The 22569-nt window shown below is 42.9% G+C and overlaps 1 protein-coding gene and 1 long non-coding RNA gene across 3 annotated transcripts in view; one reads left to right on the top strand and one right to left on the bottom strand.

Moving 5' to 3' along the window:
- SHB (SH2 domain containing adaptor protein B) overlaps positions 1–20487 on the bottom strand; it is a 74797-nt gene extending 54310 nt beyond the window's left edge. The window contains exons 1-2 of one of the 2 annotated variants that reach the window (XM_071580268.1): positions 19571–20487; positions 5186–5303 (exon numbers count right to left, since the gene is read on the bottom strand). In XM_071580268.1, coding sequence (XP_071436369.1) covers positions 5186–5303; positions 19571–20482 — 1030 coding nt within the window. In that variant the 5' untranslated portion in view covers positions 20483–20487. The remainder of the gene's footprint in view (positions 1–5185; positions 5304–19570) is intronic. The other variant, XM_071580267.1, reaches the window with a different exon arrangement.
- On the top strand, positions 19776–22313 carry LOC139684380 (uncharacterized). The gene is made up of 4 exons (XR_011699911.1): positions 19776–21038; positions 21145–21215; positions 21393–21494; positions 21911–22313. It is a non-coding gene; the product is annotated as an uncharacterized lncRNA (long non-coding RNA).
- Positions 22314–22569: the final 256 nt, after the last annotated feature.

Raw genomic sequence — 22569 nt, 5'->3', positions numbered from 1 at the left:
AGCCTCTACAGTTACCCCGGTCAGAAGAGAGGTGAAACATTTTTTTTATCCACAGTGCTGTGGCAGACTTCTGAAGTCTGTTCATAATACAGCATTTGTTTCCTGAGGAATACCATATGGTATGTTACATCTCAGGGTAAGTACCAGTTTCCAGAAATGCTACCCATTTATGTCTGCAGAATTCTGAAAGACAAGAAGAGGGTATTCTACCACATCTTTGAGGTAGATGCATCATCCAGAAGATGTCAGAACCCCACGAGGGGGCTGACACCCTTGGCACAGTCCTAGGCCATACCTACAAAAGCAAAGGAAAATCACGGTGTGCATTAGAACTGCCAGGGCACAAACCTGAGGCATTTCTAGATCTCTGACAAATCAAGGCACTGATGTACCACAGGCTTAACTCAACTTCCAAACCATTTTTTTAACTCAAAGGCTTAGGCTGTCCTAACTCCCCTTTCCTAACCATTCTAGAGAACAGAAAACACAGCTCCTGATCTGGAAAAAACCATAAGTGATTTTACGGAGACACATTTCTGAAGATAGGCATGACCCTCAGGTAATGTTTCCTTACTTCTTCTCCGACCAAATAGCACATTCCCTCACCCTGCCATTTTTGATAATGTGGTTCCAAATTATTTTGAGACTCGAAATGACCTTAATTTTACTTTTGTTCAAGTAAGTTTGTATAATAGCACGCATTATCCTAGGCATGTTGCACTCAAGTGAGTTAGAAGCAAGGGGCTTTCTTCAAATCCAACCAGGAAGAAGGACAAAAGATGCAGTTTAAGATCTTGTTCTTTATTGTGCCTTAAAATGATACAGTTCCTTGTGCAACACCTTGGCTGATAGCATATCTCCATCTGAGTGATGATGCAAAATTGGTCCTCCTCCAAAGGCAAGTTCTTTGATTCAGCATATAGAAGACTGTGGTATAGACCGCCTTGATACGGCATTTTGCAAATGTTTCATGCAGCCTGAGGACTTGTCTTAATTCCTTCTGAAAAGCAGAGATGCCTGAAAAAGCTGTGTCAACATGCACAGCTGTCAGGGGAAAGTGCACACCCATAAGAGTATGGCTAGAATAGGGCCTTGTGACTTTTGGGGGATTTTAAAGGGAAAAAAATGCACACATTTTCCCCACATATAGCCATAGTAATACCCGTGAATTAAGTGCACCTTTTCTTCTCTCAGGTAAGGCATTACACAGAAAGCAGACTCCCCTCCAGTATGTGACAACTAGTGCAGGCTGATGGGAGTAAATACTCAGGTGGAACTTAACTTCTCTTCCCCTAGCATTGCCTGAGAAGAACAGATGGCAGAACAGCCTGGATGATACAGGCATCACCATTCTGACCTGGCAGTACCTCAACCATTCACTTCTGTTCAGAGGTAGCACCTCCAGTCACAGCTTCCCTGGAGAACTCTCTCTCAAGCATGAAGTAGTTCCTACATCTGATCAAAGCAACGATGCTTGGTTACAGGCTAGGAAAGGCAGCACACAGGCTTGTTTGTATGCCAGGCCACATGTTATTGCAGCAGCGACATACTAACACTACAGGAAAAATAAGATCCATCTACTTCCCAGGATCCTGAGAAATTAGCATCTTAGCTATCTCTACTTCTATCATGCATGCATGAATCTCACTCCATTCATAGTCCACGACACAGTATCTTGGATATTAATATCACAGAGAACTTCCTTGTAGTTACAGTGGGACATCAAATCTCCAAACAGGTTGTGGCTAAGACAAAGATGCAAAACTGTTCCTCCTGTGGCTTTAGATGAACATCCACCCAAGCTGAGACTCAAACCACACAGCACATCAGGAACTGGGGTCCCAGGGATTTCCTCTGAACCTCTGGCACAGACTTCCTGAGGACAGGACAGACACTTATGAATATCACTACTAGCCAGCAGATGTGTTTGGCTGACAGGAGATGACAGCTTCTTGTAAAAATGCATCATTACCAGAAGGCTCCTATCCTAGCCTCAGGTCAAGCCTTCCTTCCAAAAGTATTTCCAAACCTTGGCAAAAAGGTTGTTTTCTTGCAATTATCACAACCATAAATGTGGGAAGACAGTGTTTTTGGAGGTCACTATCAGCAGAAGAAACTCCAAGCCTGACTGAACCAAATTCTAACCACAGAGAGCATGGAAACAGATAGACCATTAAATAACTAATTGAAATAATTAACTTTAAGGATTGCTGTGATGGGTTCACTGTGGCCAAACACCAGGTGCCCACTCTGCCCTCTATCACTCGCCTTCCCAGCCAGTCAATGTAGAAAGCAAAGTGGGAGGAAAAAGAAATTACACAAATTGTGGGTTGCAATGAGGCAGTTTATATTCATGCAAAAAGGAAAAACAAAATGAAAGCAACATGCACACTCACACACAAAGCAGAAGCTAGCAGTTAATCTCTACTTCCCATAAGTAGCAATGGTCAACTACTCCTCTGAAAAGCAGAGCTCCAGCACTCATAAGGGTCATCAGCGAGCAGCCATTATGAGATAAGGGATGACCCTCCTGGCTCCTTGCCTCAGTTTTATATCTGAGTTGACGTCATATGGCATGGAATATGCCCTTGGTCAGCTGATCCAGTGTGGGTCAGCTGGCCTACCTATGTCCCCTCCCAGGATCTCACCCCTGACTGAAGAAGAAATGTTACAGTGCTGCACTCAGCAGTAGACAAAACATAGGCTTGTTATCCACACCTCTCTAGCTACCAATGCAGAGCACAGCACTGTAAGGGCTACTGTGGGAAAATAAATTCTGACTCAGCCAGACTCATTACAATGGCTTTTTTTTTCAAATTAAACATCCGCTCTGAACAAATTACATGAAAACTGCAAACCCACAGAGCTCTCGGAGAGAAAGAAGTTCTGAATGAAGATATTAGTTATTTCAGACATTATACATTTCTATTCAAATGTAAGCTTACTTTCTCATATTGGAATCTTAGGATTTTATTTCAAATAGACATCTGCTTTCTGCCTAATCCTCTCCTAACTCAAGGAGCATGTAGCATGCACAAAAATTTTAAGCTCCTATTTCAACTAGTCTTACACCTGATTTGCAGAGTGCAAGAAGGTGCACCAGTAACATATTTGCTGTCTCTCCTATAGCACATTCCGCTGGGGTATGCAAATTCCTTCTCTGTGGGATTAACCCATGTTAGGGAAAGACTTAATCAGATTAGCCAAGCTAAACAGATAGCCATCTCATGTTCTTCTATTCATCAGCCAACAAAACCAACAAATAAACGTAACAAACAAAGCAGTAAATATTTTGAGGCCAAAGAAACTGCAGTCAAAAGGTCTTATTTAGAAAAGCAGCAGATACATAATAGAACTCACCTGGTAAATTCAAACTAAAAACTCTCCAACTAGATGCTTTTGGATTTTCATTTGTCAAGTAAAGGGCAAAGACAACACCTGAGCAATAAAAAACCCTCAAACACAAAACCACATGCTTGAATACAGTACACATAACCTGACCTTATGGGAAGACCTTCTCTATTTCTACCTGCATTAAGGACAAGATGGCTGGAAACTAAATACACTAAAACACTAAACATCCTCATGAGTATATCAATCACCTTCTGCTGGCTCAATCAAATGCCTATTCAGAATGCCTCCTCTATCATTATAATCAATTAAATCCCATTTTCAAAAGAGCCTTTAGCATCTTTGAGAGCTCCTCAGGTTTCCTTTATAACAACATACAGAGCAGATATAACAGCTTATCAGTTGCACCAAATACAAAATTGGCAAAAGAGTGTCTTATAATTACAAGGGTTCACAAAGCTACTGTTCCTTACTTTAGGTAAGCCATCCAGTATGGTCCACTAAATCATCTCATTTGTTATGGCTAATCTGGAAAAGGAGATGAAATAAACTCCTGTTCTAAACACAGGAAGAAACCAATCAACACACTGTAAACTTGATAGTTAAAATTACAAATGCTTATCACAAAACATCTGTCTGTTTTGCTCAACACACAGCAGAAAATTATTTGGACTAATTTGTTTTTCAGAGAAATTACTCCACTTAGAATCAATAGATTTACACTAATGAGAACTAAAAGCTCCCAGCCTCTCTAAGATACTGAAAACCTCCAAACAATAGTTTCCATATAATTTCCTGTCTCTCTCTTCAGAAACACTATTTAAGAAAAGAAAAATAGGAACACTTGCATGAAAAAAGGATCTTTGCATCCAACAGCCTCATCTTCCCCCACTGATTAATCTTTCCTGAGGGCCCAAACAGGAGCTGCCAATAGAAAAGGAAAGCACACAATCAACTTAACTGGGCATAAGATTGACTTTTACCCCATAGTGAGAAAAAGAGGACCTGTTGTATAAATCCAAAAAATGCATAATTGATCTGCACAAAGATGTGTGTTGACTGAGTCAAATCATCATAAATTAAGAATATATGGCCCTGTGTCTTGAAATATTTTAGAGACTGCACAGCCAACAAGTAGGAAATGGATGCAGATAAGGAAAACACACAAGAAATACAGTTGCATAACACCAGGACAAAGAGTTCAAACAGTACAAACTCCAACAACAATGCTACCATTCGCCAGCTCCCTACATGACGGAAAAGAAAAAACCTACTAAGAATAGCAGTTACAGGCTCACAGGCATCTTACAGTGTCTGATTTTGACCACTGGTAAAAAACAGAGAAGTCAGGAAGAAAAAATGAAAGCTACATAAAGATGTAGCTTTACAGCCATCCTCTAAGGGAATGAAGACAAAGAATTCTGTATCTGATTGAGGGAAGAAAGTCCATAAGCAAATTGATCAACTGTTTTTAACTGAAATAACACAATGCTGTGCTTTGGCCATCCCTACTATATACACAAATGACAGTCTTGACATTGCCAAGCTGAGCAATACACACTCGAACTGCCACTACTCATGTTTTTCATCCTCTCACATAACAGTACAAAACATCTGTATTTAAAAGTGAGGTCCAGAGCAGTATTTTTAGGTCAAGGCATACATAGGCAAATTAAAATCTTCCATGGCATCTACTGTTGCCTAAGCATCCTCAGAAACATGGTTTTTCCATGCCAAAATTTTCCAAACATGACATTTCTGTTTCGTAGCAGCTGTAATATATATGTGAATTGATATGCAATTAGAGCACACGTGTGCAATTGTCTGTTCTTACCAGCCATTATTCTCTGTGCTTCATATGGTTCCATGTAGCCAGTGTTCTCCCCTTTTCCCATTCTGTTCAGCTCACTTTTGGCATCAAATGGATCAGAGTAGTCATCAGCTATCAATACCTGAAAGACAGGAAAGTAACTGTTACTGAATTGTCTAATCAGACGTGCAGACCAGGAGGCAGTAACATCTTATCAGCCCAAAAAACCCAACAAAACAATTTCATACAGCTGTATCCTATGTCATCTTTAAAGTACAGTATGAGTTCAGAGGACAAACACACAATTGCCACAAATCAGTCACTAAAAGGTAAACCAAATAGAAGTGTACTCCTGTTCATGTGTACTCCTGTTCATACCAGGAACCTCACAAAGGCAGACTCTGTGCTGAAAAGATTTCTGTCAAGCACAAGCTATGGAATAGTTGCAATGAACATAATAGAAAGAGGCAGTCAGTCAGCAAACTCAAGCCAGTGCAATTCCCATCAGAGAAGTTTGATTATACTCAGGAAAAAAAAAATCACATTTTCTCTTGCACATACTTTGTTCCCTCTACTTTTTAGATTTATCAGCTACAACTGAAAATATTGCTAGAATTTTTTCAAATAAATACTCAAAGGCTACTCCTTTCACTGTATTCATTTGTCATTTTATTTCTCAGCTGAAAAGAAACAAGACACAAAACAAGCTTCTTGGCTAAATTTAGATACTTGAACCCATCTGTGTCATTCTTTCTCTCAAAGAAACATTGTATTTACTTATATTTTTGTAAACTGAGACAAAAGGCAGCAAAACCAAGTTCTGTCAGACACGTTTTCTTCCTCCTCTAGGAGACTAAAGAGATCTGAAGGTTAAAGAATCCACACATTACATCACCATGCTCTTCTGACCCCTGCAAAATCACTGAATGCAGCCTAAGTCCCATATATGGGGTTTTTTTAATTAGTCAGTTGAAGTCACAGGAACTATTCCTCAAGTAACTGAAGGGGTAAAGCTCATCTTCATTTCTAGAAGGACTCAAGGGGGCTGAGGCAAAGGCAAAAATCCTCACACAATAATTATTGCAGAGAACAGAGATGTAACGTACAATAGACAAAAGGGTCTGAAGCGAAGCAGAGGCCAACCTCAGCACCAGAATCTCCACAGATTGATAAAATAATTCAGATGAGAAAGAACCCTGGGAGACCACCCTGTCCAACCCATCACTCAAAGCAAGGCAAGTCTAAATGGCTCTGCCCTGAAGGCTTCCTCTGTTAAACTGGGATTTTTTCAGACCACCAGTTACATCTTTAAGATCAGCACCAGTAAGATTTAGAGCAAACTGCTACTCCAACAGCTTCAATCATTTCCACAAATAATGAAGAGTACACTGGTATCTCAAGAGACTGAAGCTGCATCTGCTTCCATCTCCTGCTGCTGACATATCCCACCACATAGAGTAGAAAAACAGAACGCACAAGTATTTACAGATCAAACACCTGCACAAACGCTATGGAGTAAATTAACACTATATAACTCCTTTAAAATTAGAGAATAAAATATCTAATACACTTTAGTGTCATTACTCAGGCCCTCCCTGAAACACTTCCACACTGCAACTTTATACTACTTATTTGCTTATTTTATTACTAGAACTGATGTTTTAACTATATTTTTGTGGGGGTTTCTCCAGTCAAAGTCTAAAGTGACCAGAAGTTTCCTTTTGACCTGAAGTCATCAGACTGGCTCAGATTATAAAGGGAGGAAAACATAATTTTTTTTTCTCACTTGGTGTCCAAAATTACTCCCTCATTATTGCAAAAAGCAGTTAACACAAAGGGAAAAAGTCCTCCCCCCCGTCTGGCAACATATGCCCAAGCAGCAAATCAAGTGACAGCAGCTGCACACACTTGAGACAAAGACGACAGTGGTATCATGCAGCAGTAATTTCTCCCAGTCACAAGGACAGGCTTATCTCCCTAAGTGGTGCAGCTGAAATACCATCCATGGAGCCTGCTGATTCGAACCCGTCAAGAGTTGCTAGGTGGAAGCATGGGCTCTGTGCTGCTCCCCTACTGCAAATGCTGACACGTAACACTCGCCAATCCTTAGCATAACTGTACTAAAATATGAAACAGAAAGCAGTCTTAACACAGCTATTTGATATTTCTTCTTCTACATTTGACAAAAACATACTAGGAGGAAAATTACACATTTAAAGTGCTGACAAACAAGACTCCACCCAAAAAAGCCACCCAAACAATCCTCCCCCACAAGAAACCCCAAACCCACTTTTCAGCACTGTCAGGCAAAAAAGAGCAGCTTACTTCACCCTTCCTGGAACTGTGTATCTGTTTTAAAGTGGACTTACAACTCTGAGTTGTCAAAGGGCTTCCCAACTGACTGTTACTGTTTCCATATACTGATGAGTGTGCTACTGAACATGGAAGCACTTTGATCATCACACAGAACGACCTGCTTATAAATGGCTGTGGGAGAGAGGTGCCAGCATGGTGTTCTCACACTGGATCTTCCTGATATGGCACTGAGGTGAATAAGATCATGATCTGTAGAACCCCACTGCACATGCAAAGTGTGTACGTGCAATACCTTGAGTGTTGTGTTCAGTTCTGGGCCCCTCAGTTCAGAAAGGATATTGAGGTGCTGGAGCGAGTCCAGAGAAGAGCAACAAGGCTGGTGAAGGGACTGGAGCACAAGTGCTGTGGAGAGAGGCTGAGGGAGCTGGGGGTGTTTAGCCTGGAGAAGAGGAGGCTCAGAGGTGACCTCAGCACTGTCTGGAACTGCCTGAAGGGAAGTTCTGGCCAGGTGGGGGCTGGTCTCTTCTCCCAGGCACTCAGCAATAGGACAAGGGGGCACGATGGGCTCAAGCTCTGCCAGGGGAAATTTAAGTTGGATATCAGAAAAACATTCTTTACAGAGAGAGTGCTCAGGCATTGGAATGGGCTGCCCAGAGAGGTGGTGGATTCACCATCCCTGGAGGTTTTTAAACTGAGATTGGACATGGCACTGAGTGCCATGATCTGGTAAATGGACTGGAGTTGGACCAAGGGTTGGACTTGATGATCTGAGAGGTCTTTTCCAACCCAATCGATTCTATGATTCATACACAAGGTCTGACCCTTGGAGCAGGACATATTTAATTTGTCTCCCTGTTCTGCCAAACCCAGCCACCTTCCTCAGGGGTTCTATCAATCAGAATGAAACACAGCTATCAGGAATCCCTAGAAGGACTCATGCAGTCATTCAGATCCCAAACGAATGTTTAAATTGGCTGCATTTGTGAAGGCTGCTGTCAAAGACCTGTGGTTTATCTCTTAACAGAATACAAGATCACCAGAGTGAGCTCCTACAACTACTGATTCCTGTTCTATACAAGCCCATTCTATGGCAACCCATACACGTATGATATTATTTTCTATCAGGTACATGTAATAATAGTACCTTGAGGGATCAGTAATATCAAGCAAAGAAAATTCCAACTCTAATAGAACTGCACCAATCAAAAGAGGTCAACATAGATTTAGGGAACACTCACAGGAGTACTTCCCAGCAAGCTGTCTTTAAAACTCAGAAGAAAAATAGTTACCAGACAAGCTGAAAAATTCAGACCCACAGCTCTAGCTAAAAAGCTAGTCAGCAGATACAAGACCAAAAAACAACCACCACCACCCAGAAAATGAAATTCAAGCTGAGATTCTGGTTGGTTTATCCCTCTATTAATGTATTAACTAAGTTGCAAGCTTCACTGTTGATGCATAGTCTTTGTTCTTCTACAGTATTAAAAAAATCTGACAAATATTATCATATTAAATACAAGTTTAAATTGGGGTATTTGCATATACAAAAAATGATTTGCATATGCTGCCACAGGAAGAAATGAAATGCACCATATATACGTAATTTCATAGGTATCTCTATCTGACCAAAAAAACACATTTTAAAAGGAACAAAAAAGAAAGAAACAAATGAGAACTTACCACACTGAAATAATAGAGACAAACCCTTTTGAACTGAAAGGAAACACAACAGATCTATCTTTAAAACAGCAACTTCAGCACAGAACTGTTTGCTATTTCACTGATTTAGTGGCTATGATGACCAAGGACACACTATTCTGGAAGAATCCAAGAGGAATTCTAATAAACAATATATACCACAAAAACCTAAAATACCGCTCCTGCCCATCAGGTCTTTGTGAGATTTATTATGGGAGACTTTTTTTCTTTTTTAAGGTGTAGGGGAAGATCTGTTTTTAATAATATATATTATTATTTTATCATTATATAGAATCATAGAATGGTTTGAGTTGGAAGGGTCCTTAAAGATCATCTATCTAGTTCCAACCCTCCTGTCATGGGCAAGTATGTAGTCCAATAAATATATAAAGGCAGACCATATATTCCTCTTCTGACCTTCACGACCAAACAGTTAAGCCCAGCAATACCAAAGAAAACAATGTGACACTGCTGCAGAGATACAAAAGGCAACAGCACTTAGAAACCTGCATATGTCTACACTACAGTTAACTAACACATTTAATGCAATGTAATGAAAATTCCTCATCCTTTCTGAGAATTCATACTCACAGAAGTCACTAGCTACAGTACAAGTCACTCTATGTATCACAGAATCATAGAAGGGCCTGGGTTGGTAGGGACCTCAATGACAGTTCCAGCCCCCCTGACATAGGCAGTGACTCCTTTGACTAGAGCAGGTTGCTCTGAGCCTCATCCAACCCTGGCTTGGACACTTCCAGTGATAGGTCAGCCACAGCTTTTCTGAGCAACCTGTTCCAGTACCTCATCATCCTCAAATTAATCCCTAATATTCTAAAATCTAATTTAAACCTACCTTCTTTCAGTTTGAAGCCATTCCCACTTGTCCTGTCAGTACATGCCTTTGTAAAAAGTCCCTCTCCCTTGTAGGTTCCCTTCAGGTACTGCAAGGGCATAATTTGGTCACCCTGAAACCTTTTCTTCTCCGGGCTGAACAAACACAAATCTCTCAGCCTTTCCCCAAAGAAGAGGTGCTCCATCCCTCTAATCAGCTTGGTGGCCAAACACCAGCTAACAATATTACATGTTTCATTACTGTTATTCTTTTATCTGATTGTTGTTGTGAAATGAAATTTTTGAGAAATACCAAATTTCTCTTCTTGTCCCCAGGTAACAACCAGGTCTCACATCCCAGAGACATTCTCATCAGTTTCCTATAAAATTATAATTTTCTGTAATGTTCAGGTAACTACACCTCAGAAATATCTCTGATGTTAAAGCCTGGACAAAGCTCAGCCTGCATACAGCAGGACTGTGAAGTTTTGTCTTGATTTGTTTTGCAAATAAATAAAGACTTGCACTTATGCTTTCCTCAGTGAAGCACTGAATTCCAGAACCTGTTGGGTAACACCCTTTTTTGTTCAAATGAAGTTCCCAGCTTTGGAAAACCTGCTAATAAGAGTGATCTGTACATGGCTGGATTCCCAAAAGTATCAGGAAAAACAAATCAAGGATTTTTAGTATCTTGCTAACAAGTCAGAAATTTAGGACATGATTCTAGAGGACCACCTGACAAATGAATGTGTATAGAGCCTTTTCTTCCACTCCTAAATTTGAGTATTGGAAAGACCTGCATCAGCTCTGCCCCTGGAAGAAAACAAGAGCCTCATTTATAGCAGTGATTTCCAGAGAGTGATTGATTTCTTATCCAAAAGGTAACTGAAACACACATTGGGAAATGTAGGGCCTAAATTTCTGAGACAGTTGTGACCTCATAGTGAGGTGCTGAGGGGGGAAAAAAAAGCCATTATTTAATAACAAGATTTCAAGAACTTTTCATGCACAAAACTTAGCGTTCAGTGAAGATTAATCACTCTTCACAGATTTTACAAGTCCACATGCTCACAGTGATAGAACCCAACTGCTAACAAGCCGATATAAATACCAGTTCTTGTCTTCTTACCTTGCCGTTTCTCTCCTCTATTCCCAGGCAGTAAGTGCAGTCCCCTGCTATCCCACAGTGCTAGCCTGTGCCAGTGCTAGGACCTGGAAGTCTACTGCATGCAGCATTATCCCTCCAGGGCCATCCCTGCAGTCTACACGATCTCTTGAAGATAACACATCAACCTACGTAGCAGCAGCAGGGCCACATAGCTCCCCTTGCTGCACCGGAAAGCCAAGAGATGGAGAGCAAGAGGTGCACCCTTCTGTTAGCTTAGAGAGGCACAGTTGTGTAGCTCTAGCCCACTGTTCTGTAAAAGAGAAACAGCCATCTCTTCTGCCCAGAGGTCTGCAAACAGCTGGCCACTTAGGGTCGGGGTATTTCAGTCTTTATTCCAGCTGTCATTGCAAACCATTTCTTGCCCCTTCCACCTTCCCTTCAGCAACAGGAGGTTAACTCCTACAACACACTAAGTGCTCTACCTTCAGAGTGGTAGGAACTGCTCAGTACAGACTTCCCAGATGCAAGAGAGCCACTCTGCAATACCGTACTGCAGTTAGAAGACCAGTACAACAACCTAGATAATTAAGATAGCAAGAGCTGCCTATTATCACACAGCTGCTCTGGACTTAGTGATGAAGACTGACCAAACAGAGCTACCTCGCTAGCAGGGACATTGTCAGGACAAGACTTCTAACACCACAATGGAAGTAAAAAGCTTTATATGCTTATGTCTTCCCATTCACAGCTCAGAATTCACCAAGATGCATTACTCTGGGTGGAAAATAACTCAGAAGTCTCTAGTCCCCAGTCTGTTCTCTGGAGCAGACAAGACATTGTTGGCCAGGAGAGAGTCCACAATGGAAAAGGGAAAACCAATCCTAATACACCTCACTGCCCATTGAGTCAGGATTCTAGCATCACAGCTCAGGAATTCAACTGAAATTCCCCACGGAACTGATATGTTTTCCCTGTATTCCACAATCCAGCATCACTTCTGCCACATCAGTCCAGCAGTTAGAAAGAGAGCAACAAAGCTGGCGAAAGGGCTGGAAGGCATGTCCTGCGAGGAGTAGTTAAGGACCTTGAAGAAAAGGAGGCTGAGGGGGAACATCATTGTTCTCTGCAGCTTTCTTAGAAGGAGAGAGGGAAGCGCTGAACTCTTCTCCCTGGGATCCAGTCACAAGATGCATGGGAATGGTTCAAAGCTGCACCAGGGACAGTTCAGAGCTGACATTTATAAACGTTTCTTGGCAGAGAGGGTGACTAAACACTAGAAGAGGCTTCCTAAAGAGGTGATTGATACCCCATGTCTGTCAATACCCAAGAGGCATTTGGACAATGCCCTTAATAGTGTGCATTCACTATTGGTCAGGTAGTTGGACTACATGATTATTTTAAGTCCTATCCAACTGAAAATACTCTATTCTAAGATGGGCCAAAAATCTGTCCTCTGGAAAAATATTATTTGAAACTACAAAAGAAAGGTTGTATCAGAAAAGTAGCATTTTCTTTACAGAAAGAGACTACCTTAAACCTTCAACTGGAGAAAATACGTTGGAAGTAACACCTTCCATAAGAAACTTCCTCCTCATTCCAACTCTCCTGAGCTATGATCTAACAATCTACCTTCAGAATATGGAGCATAGCTGTAGGCTGTTCATACCTCAGTCTCACACATGGATCTTTAAAACTAGATTTGGAACATTTGTAACTTTTTTCAACAATTCAAGGCAATCTTTTGTTCCTTTGGGGTTTATGGTTTTTTTTCATTTTGTTTTAAACCTTGCAAGATTAAAGTAGATCTTTAAATATCTCAGAAGAGTAGAGATCTGAATTCTAGGGGGGCAGTCTATTCACAGACAGCCCTCCTGTAGTTCCCTTCAGCAGCCTTTAGTCCACAATCATAAAGAAATATCATGTTGTAAAAACCCCCCATGGTCACTATTGCTCACGTGTAAAGCCTGTAAAATGCTTTTAAATCTTCTAGGAATACAGCTACTGGTAATCCAATATCTAGTATTTTTACAAAACCACATGGAAAGAACACAAGAGCTCACGCATTACTGTTTGACACCAATGTATGGAATTCAGCAATGGAAACAAAGAAGATCGGCAGGTTTCTCTTCATCTGGACCAAAGACAGTGTAGCTACTTTTTAGAGTCAAATATTAACAACAAATTAACTTTAAATGGACTTTAGTCCCTTCCGCAGAAGACATCTGAAGCACTTGCAGTCCTCTGCAGCTATCAATGGTTCTGTTAGATTTTCAGCTAGAACTGAAAATTGTGGTCAGAAAGTCCCAACAACTGGTAGATAAGGGGGAAGGAAGCAGAGGCTCCCAGCTCCCTGGAGTTCAGTAAAGGCCTTTGACATTCATCTCTCATGAAATGCTCATGTACACACTGTTGATGGAAAGGCTGGCTGAGCACTGAGGTGCATTGAACCCTGGTTTAATGATGAGGTACATAGTGAGATACACATGGTGGTGACCCGTAGCACAAAGTCCAGTGAAATGGCGTATTCCGTGGGTCAGTGCCAGGTTTAGTCCTGTTTAACATCTTCTTTAATGATATGGGTGATGAAGGAAGGGTGTCCCTTCAAGCCAGTTTGCTGATGACACTATACTGGAACGAATGGCTGAGATACAAGTGACCGGAGGGATCTCTGCAGTCTGGAGAAACAGACCAAGATGAACCTCATGAAGTTCATCAAGAAGTGCACTCATGTACCTGAGGAGGAGCAGCTGCATGCAACAGCACATGCTGGGGGTACGTCCAGCACTTTGTAACATGCAATGAGCCCAGAAACTTAGCATATGACAACTCAGACCTAGTGTTCCTGAAAGCAGTGTGAATCCCTCAGATTTGGGAAGATGCCCAGTACAGAAGCATGTTTGTCTTGCTTGCTCTCCTGAGAAGCAAGTGAGGGAACAGATAAAAGAATGATGCAATGATGTTCTTGCTCACTGGAGGCCAAGTGGTCATGATTCAGAGATTAGATACACAGGCTGCTTGGAAAGGGGCAGAACCAGGACAAAAGTCCACCATCTTGTCCAGTTCCCTTGCAATCATTTGTATTGCAAAATTAGCTTTTTTTTTCAGAATAAGATGGAAGATGTTCAGTTACATTGCCTCAGTAAGCAGTTCAATAAGTACATATTAATTCAGAACAGACAAGTCAGTCTCCTTGTTTGAATCCAGTAGGTGAAGTGCATTTTTCAATGGAGTCGATATGCTTACTGCAAAGATATAAACATTACACTCTTTCAGAAGACTACCATTCCCTCCTTAAACCTTCACATGTTTTCCAACTGCTTCGTACTCCTTCCTCGTAGTCTTTCTCTGCTTGGATGTTTGTGTCTGATAATTTGAATGGTATCCAAAGCTGAGTGTTCCAAGCTGTGCATACACTGCAGATGCCAGGAATATTTGTAACTGAACAGCTTAACACATCATTTCAAGAAGCCCTGAAGTACCTGAGTCTGTGGAGTTTCAGGCAATGTCTGAGTATCTTCCTGATCACAAGACTGTGATAGTCTCCTAATTGTGAGACTTACATGTGAAAAAATGCATTTTTAGCTGCTTTATAACATCATGAAATACATGGAAAAATAGTTTGCTGCCTTTACATCTAGCCTTGCTTCTCACGAAAGGCCAGTATTTCTTTTCCTCTTTGACTCAAAAGCAGAGCCATGTGCCCAAGGGAACCACATACACAAAGGAAGACTTTTTCAGAGTAGAATCAACTGCAAGGAGAGGCAGTTTAACACTCTGCTGCAATGCATTAAACCTGGGAGTAAGACATGGAGGTTCATTTGTAGTTTAGGATCTCTAGAAACAAGATTCTTTGATATAAATAACCCCAACACTGTTTAGACATATTTCAAATGTTTTCTCAGTTTTCTCACCTCAAAATACCAGCTGCAAGATTCTGTTAGATGCACTTGACTTGTTCTCACTTGAATGATCAAATAAAACATAAACCATCCATATACAGAAAAATAAGACAAATGTCTTCTCAACCTTTACTAAAATACTTGAATTTACAGATATTAATCATGTTCCATGAAATCTAATTAGTTTTACACAAGAAGTTAGAAGTTCAAAAAGTTTTTCCATAGTCTAGCACAATGTTAGAAACATACTTGTTTCTTACTATTGCAAGGAGAAGGTTTCAAGGCAAACAGCTTTAGCAATCATGCTTATCTAGCACACAGATCCCTGCACCACACACTTCTGAGTCAGTTCCCATGGAAACAAAGGGATTTTTTTCCTTATACAAGGGTAGAATTCACACACACAGTTTTCAGAACTTTGTACATCAAGTCAGCATCTATGTTGCCATGAACAGCTGCTTCCTTGATTGCTGATGCCACACAACATTTACATAATTTTATACTAGATCCACTCTGACTATACCGAACCAAATCATTTTCTATAGCATTGGATACATCCTGTCCTGTAGTTGAAAATTTTGTACTATTTGGAAGTAGTTACGTGCTTGATTGAAATAAGTAGTTAAAATTTTTAGGCTATAAATTGAACTTTATCAGAACTATATGGCTGTGTTGCATAAGTCAAAGAGATTACAGTACAACCTGGAGTTAACAATTAGAACATTAATAATAACAGACAAAGCTAGCACCTTAAATATTACTTAAAAATTAACAGAGTAAACAGCTAACAAATAACATTTATGGACTGTAATAATCGTATTACAACATGGACTACAGAATCAAAGGAAACTCCCACCAAAACCAACCTGAGAGGGTGTGAAGATGACCACACAGCAACCACTTGGTAACAAAATAGCAAACCAAGAGTAAGAAGACCCCAGACCTCAATATTGCTATTTGTCCAGACTGTCACATGAGGGATGGGGAGTTTGGATTGTAAGACTGTAATTGCCCAGAGATTTCTTTGTTCAGAGTCCCTTTTTTGAGGCACTCCTCAAGCAACCAGACATCATAACTGTGCTGATAAACCTATGTAATGGAGATAAGAGCTTAGTGTTAAAAATTGCTTTAACATCCATGGAAAAGGATCTTGCAACTTGCAGTGTCTTCTGCATTCAATATGCCAAACTGTTGCACAGTTCTGCCTCTGCTGCACAAAGAGAGTGTAATATGCTGCTCATTATGAAATAATTATCTTTTAAAGGACAAGGATACTACAATCCCACCTTTTCAATCTTAAGAACTTCCTGCAATGAAGTATGATACACTTTGTCTTTGAATACTGTCCCAGGTTCTTCAGCTGCAAAATCAGGCAGAGAAATGTTTTGGTTCAAATAAGCAACAGGTGAGAAAATAAATTAAGCACCCTTTTACAAAGACACTATCCACTCAGCTATTGCTGCTTTCATGGATCTACACACACCACCATGCCCAGATAGAGGACAGTCATTCAGGAAGATTTCAACTCGTTGTTTTCAGTCTCTGGTTCATGAAGTGTTTTGCCTATTGAGTTCATCTTAAACCAGGTCTCGCATTTACTCCTGCACAAATACCATAGCTGCTAGGTTGGTCTGCAATACAGCCACATGTTGTTTCAGCTTGCCTAAACTCATTTGCTTGCCACAGAGGAATTAAGAAGTTAGTATCTCCCAAGTCAGCAATAAAGACAGAAGCCAGTAATTTCTTGTCCACCATACTGGAGGTACTGAGCTAATTCAGCCATGACTAATAACACAGCCTGCTCCCTCTTGTCTGAAGGTAAGCATCACTATTAAAGTTCCCCAACCCACCTGACTGTATTACCTAAATAACAGCAACAACAACAAAAATTCACACACCAATTTGAATTTAAAGACATCTGGAAATGAAGACTCTCCTCCAGGCATTTGTCGCAGAGGTTAGTCACCTCACTATTATAAGGTGTATGGCAATTTGGGTTTGTCTGCTTCAACATAAGTTGGTATTTCTACCTCTACATATCAAACGTCCTGAAACCCAGAAAAATTACATGTACATCATTACTTTCATAGCTTTTGTCTGGAATCTTGCAAAGTACAATCATGTCTGCCACTGCTTTAAAACTCCATCTCTTTTATCACCTGAATCAGCTAGCCTATAATTTTTTTTTTTCCCTGGGAATTTCAAATAACTAATCTGTTGCTATGCATACTTTGCCATTTACCCTGTGTAAGTAAACACACCAAACAAGCAGCTTTCTCAATCTCCTTCCCACTGCAGTAACTCTTTCAAGACACACAACTGAGCTTTTCAGCCTACTCTTTACTCATGAAATCACAAAAGTTTAAAAATTGCTTACTGAGTTTGTTGAAAATCATACTTCTCATTTCTCCAGTAATACATAGAGGAAAACAGCACCCTATCCTTGTAAAGTAAAACAGAAAAAAAAACCCCAACAGATGGTGGAATGGAACTCAAGCAGACAGTATTAGATCATTAAACAGTAACATACTTCTATGAAGACAGACCTATACGGCCCCTGGATCTTTTTTATATTCCCAAGTTCTTTAATAGTTTATGCTACAGATTTTTTTTCCCCTAAATGTCTCTATCATTTCTATGCATTCTTTTGAATATTGGACCTCAAATTTGGATGGGGCGGGGGAAAATTGCCTCTTTACTGTCCCCTCTACTATATCCTTCTTACACAAGTTTATTTTCACTTGCTTTATTTGCTATCAAAAAAAGGACACTTAACTAAAATCCTCATTTTTCTTCCTCAGTGAATTACAGGTGTAGAAGAGAAGCAGTCCTCTGCCTGCCTGCTGTGATCCTTGCTTGCCAAGTTCACCTGTCAGATTAACATTTCAGGACTGCAAAATAAGAGAGATTTCACATTCCTTGCTGAAATAAAGAACATAATGGAACAAAAGGCAAGCTATCTTGCTTCTTGCATCGAAACACTGTTGTGGGCAGGCACATCTAACTTTTTGAGGCACAGGGACAATTTCATTTCTCAGACATGGTAAGATTTCCTGATTGTCACATATAGTTTTCTGTCTCAACAGAGACAGAGCTGTTCACAGATTTATGATCATACAAGGTAGCTAGTTACCTAGCAACAAATATGTAATTTCTACTTTGGAATTTGCTTCAGTAAGATCTAAAATTGAAAGATGATTGGGCAGGGGCTGCGGGAGGGGGGAGGGGGGTAGTAAAAAGAAGAAATAAACATTTTGCCCCAAGCAGCTGTTTCCCCTGTTTCCGTGAGTGTTTCCCTAAGAGCAGATACCCAGTATCAATATAAGAAATCTAAAGACTGACTAGATCATTACATATACTGTAACATAGTGAGATGCTAACTTTTAACCACCTGCTTCCACAAAGTAACTTGCTTCCAGGCACGAATTACACCTAAAAAAAAGACAATGTAATAAGTTCTAGAGTTTTCATCTTGCATCATCACTGTCACAAGCTGGTTTCTTTGGAATGCCACCTGGACAGATAAAATTTCTCAAGTCGTCATGGAAGTGTGGCAATGCAATCATGTTACATATTTAAACATGTACATACAGATCACTTAGACTGATAACATTCAGCACATACTTGCAACTCCTGCGATGTGATCATTATACTGAAGTTGAAAATGCCAACTAACAAAATAGAGAAATATTTATTTCCAGTATAGGAGAAAACCTAAACTATACTCACAAGACCAACAGAGGTGGGGGGGAATGTACTGTGCCTACTAATGCTACTTCCCTCTGTAACCTGAGTTTATGAGTCCAGCACTTTACAGTGCTGTGTCTACAGTATTTTGTTAAAATTTGTAGAGAATTATGAGTAAAAGGTAGGACATTTGCAAGTGAGCAAAGAGCTATAGAGTCTGCTTCAGCTACTTGCAAGTTGGAAGGACAGTTATGCGAGTTCTGATGCTGTTAAAACACAGAACTTAGACCTCACCCTTGGCACCGAACTAGGAGGCAAGAAAGTTATTACTAAGCAATTGACAAATTGCCTCCTTAAAAAAAGGCAGCACGACTGAGAAAGGCATGAATTTCTTTTTTTCTCATATCTATTTTATATATGACTGCTCCATCCTACATACAATGGCGCGGATGCCACAACTTTGGATCACAAGCACGAGGCTTTGCAAGGGGCTCTAGTGCTCCCCAAGTATCCCCCTAAAGATTCACATCCTGTTCTACACAACCACACCAACCCAAGAAACTTGGTACCAACCATAATGTTGCGGTGCACTGTGCCCCAAAGCAGGGCTAGGCACACCTGTGAACCTGTCCCATGGAAAGCCAAGCAGACAGGGCACCATCACCTCACGTGCCAGTCTCTCACATGCCCTACCTGCCCTGAGATATTAAAAAGGGCCAGACCATTCAGTGACGGATGACTGAGAACACCGGCGATTCCAGATGCAGACAGGAGATAGTCTCCTCGCTAAAATTTCTTCCAGGGGCTTACACAGCCCCAGCCCTACTCCCTATTCCACCGGGACGGAAACAGGAGCACAACACTTACTTTATCCTTCACGGCAGACGGGGCAGCAGTCGCCGGCTGCTTGGAGCCCTTGTGGAGCTTCTTGCCCGCGCCGTCGCCTGCGCCGCTCTCCACCTTGATGAGCCGGTGCTTGGGGGAGATGTACTTCACGTCGGGCGGTGTCGCCGGGCGGCGCTCGCTGTGGCTGCGGAAGAGATGCGGGGAGCCGGTGGCGGGAGGCGTGGCGCAGCACGACGAGGAGGAGGAGGAGGAGGAAGCCTTGAGGGCCGCCTCGCCGAGGTCCTCGGGCGCCGAGTAGTCCGGGCGGCACATGGCGCGCAGCTTGCGCAGGGACGAGCCAGGCCCGCTGTAGGGATCCTCGAAGTCGCGGTCCTTCTGTGCGCGGTATGCGCGGAGTAGGTCGCTGGTATCGTCGCGCAGGCGGTGGCGCGCAAAGCCGGGCGAGGTGTGGTGGTGGAGGTGGAGGTGCGGCGGCCCCTCGGGGCGGGGCGCGCCGCCGGCACCGTTGCGCTTCTCCCGGTAGTCGGGCCGCGGGGGCTGCGGCGGGCTCTTGGTCTTGCTATTGCCCAGGCTGAAGTACTTGTTCAGCCATTTGGCCATCGTCTCCCCCGGTCGCGGCCTCAGCGCCGCTGCGCGCTGCCCCCGGCGCCCCGCGCCCCGGCACTGCTCGCCGCCCGCATGGAGGAGCAGCAGGGCGGCGGGGCGGGCCGGGCGCCCCGCTCCGCGCACCCGGCGCTGTCCCGCTGCCAGCGGCTGCGGGGGCCGCACTGACTCCCTCGGCTTCCCAGGGGCACGGAGCCGCTCCCGGCCCGAGCCGGGTGCTGGCCGTCGTTCCGCGGCTCCGGGTCCGCCGCGACCTCCGCCACGCCGCTCCGCGCTGGCAGCGCAGCACAGCCTGACCTCAGCACGCACCGCCGAGGGCGGGGGACGCATCTGCATGCGGGTCCGCCCACCGCCGCGCCGGGCGGGGCGCGCCAGGTGCCGCGGGTCGGGGGCGGGGACGGCTCGGGGGCGGGGACGGGACGGGATGGACCCGTTCGGGCCTTCTGTACGCTCCCCCCAACGCGCCGGAAAGCGGAGTCGCCCCGTGAGAAGCCAGGAGCTGCCTTTCCTTTCCCTTCCTCGAAGCCTTCGTCTGCTCTCTAGCCTGTCGTCTGGAGGGGCCTGGATACCTGCAGCCAGAGAGCGGTGGTCTCAGCCACCGCCTGCAAATTTTGAGCTCTGACTTCTCTGCTGCCACTACCTCCTTGTCCCACTTCCGCTCCATGTGGAAGGAGTCGCCCAGCTGGCCCCTAAAAGACACTGAGCCCAGCTGATGGCTAGGGATGATGCTGAGCAAACAGCATATTGCATGTTATCTTGGTAGGTACCTTTCCCATATGTGTTCCTAGGCAGGCCTGCAAATGCAGAGAGGATGCGTGTGTGAATTGCTGCTCAGCTTGTGCATCACCAGGAAGCTTTGTCGTCTGGGCCACCACAGTTGCAACTAGTTAGTATCACACTTTTTACTTTTTCTGTCTGCCCAAAGGCAGACATACAGCAGGTTTTCACAAGTTCTCTCTGCCCAGCTGTGATAGCCTCACCTGTATTTTTAGTCTTCTTCCCAGTGCTGATTTGGTTTGGTCTTGGAGAAGGCTGGTGGCATCAAATAGATGTTCAAATGGAGGTAGGAATACCTGCAGGCTAATGTCTTCAGGCCCATCTATGGCCTCTGTCACAATAAAAGAAGTTAATCAAGCAAAAGATCTACTCATGTGATAGCTGTAACTGTGGTGTTTAATTGTGCATTCAATTGTTCATTCTGATCTGTGACAGGAGATTTTGTTCTGTCTACTCTACACAGGAAATTCTGCTTCAAATAAAGAGTGGGAGAAATCCTCACAATTGCATTTTTGAGGGTCTTCCACCAATCAAAATTCAGGCCCATCAACACAAGCAAGGAAAGGTTGGTTGTTCTTTTAATTTTGAGATCACCTTTTTCATTCTTTGAATGCAAACCATTCCAACCTGTGATAGTGTTTTCCAGATCTGTACTTTCATGCAGAGGACCATTTCTCTGTTGCTTTATGTTGTAGTTTGGGATTATTATGTATATTCTCTCCCCTGCCACTAACTGCCCATACCAGCAGTTAACAAAAGAAGTAGTTACTGCTGATCACTTGGATGGGGGCAGGTTTGTCTCTTTTGTTTTGGGGGACATCTTTCCATTCTTAGCTCGGCGGAATGCGGGAGCAGTGGCTGCCGAGGAGGGAAGGGGCTCTGCTGGCACTGCTGGGGCTTCTGGTTGAGCTGCTGCTTTTTTCTCCTTGCCGTGGCTGTTTCTCCCGGTTCCTGCATCTGGGATCCCGGCCTCTGTTCCAGCCTCACCACCGCCTGCACCGTCACACCTGCCCGCCCCGGCTGGGGCAGTGACCCGGGAGAGAGAGAGGTTTGCAGCTGCTTTTGCAGGACACGTGGTGGTTCCCCACTTTCAGCTTTCTTTCTCCTTCATCTGGGACAAGAGACACAGAGTTCATCTGAGAGCTCACCACTCGTCTGTCTCGCTGGAGAGGGACTGGGAACTACTGGGAACTCACTCCGCAGCCAGCCGGGCTGTGACACTGACACTGCTTAAGTATAACTTTCCTCCTGGAGGAAAACCTGCTGGGTTTTGTTGTTGTTTTTTTTTCCTTTCTCTTGTGCTGTTGGGGAAGTGGTTTGCACTAGTCTGTTTATATATAGCAGTTAAGAACAGTTATCCTCCTTCTATTAAATTCCTTTTGTCCTTAAATTTTATAAAGAGTGGCGTGATTATTGTGGAGGAAACTCCCCTCCCCGCTTGTGGGTAAACATTTTGAGGTTTTTCCCCTCAAACCAAGACACTTTATCAAGCCCATGAAAGCAGACAGATGAGTGAGCAGGGGACCTGCTTTCCTACAGGTCAAAAGTCCAAACAAGACCATCCCAGTTTCATTGGGAGCCATCATGTTTGCAAGACGATGTGCTCGTTTTGATTGGGGTACAGTTAATGTCTTCACCAT

The sequence above is a fragment of the Pithys albifrons genome, chromosome Z (assembly GCF_047495875.1).
Source record: "Pithys albifrons albifrons isolate INPA30051 chromosome Z, PitAlb_v1, whole genome shotgun sequence".
Lineage (NCBI taxonomy): Eukaryota > Metazoa > Chordata > Aves > Passeriformes > Thamnophilidae > Pithys > Pithys albifrons.
Note: the sequence above shows the minus strand (reverse complement) of the source record. Positions and strands in the feature narration are given on the sequence as shown.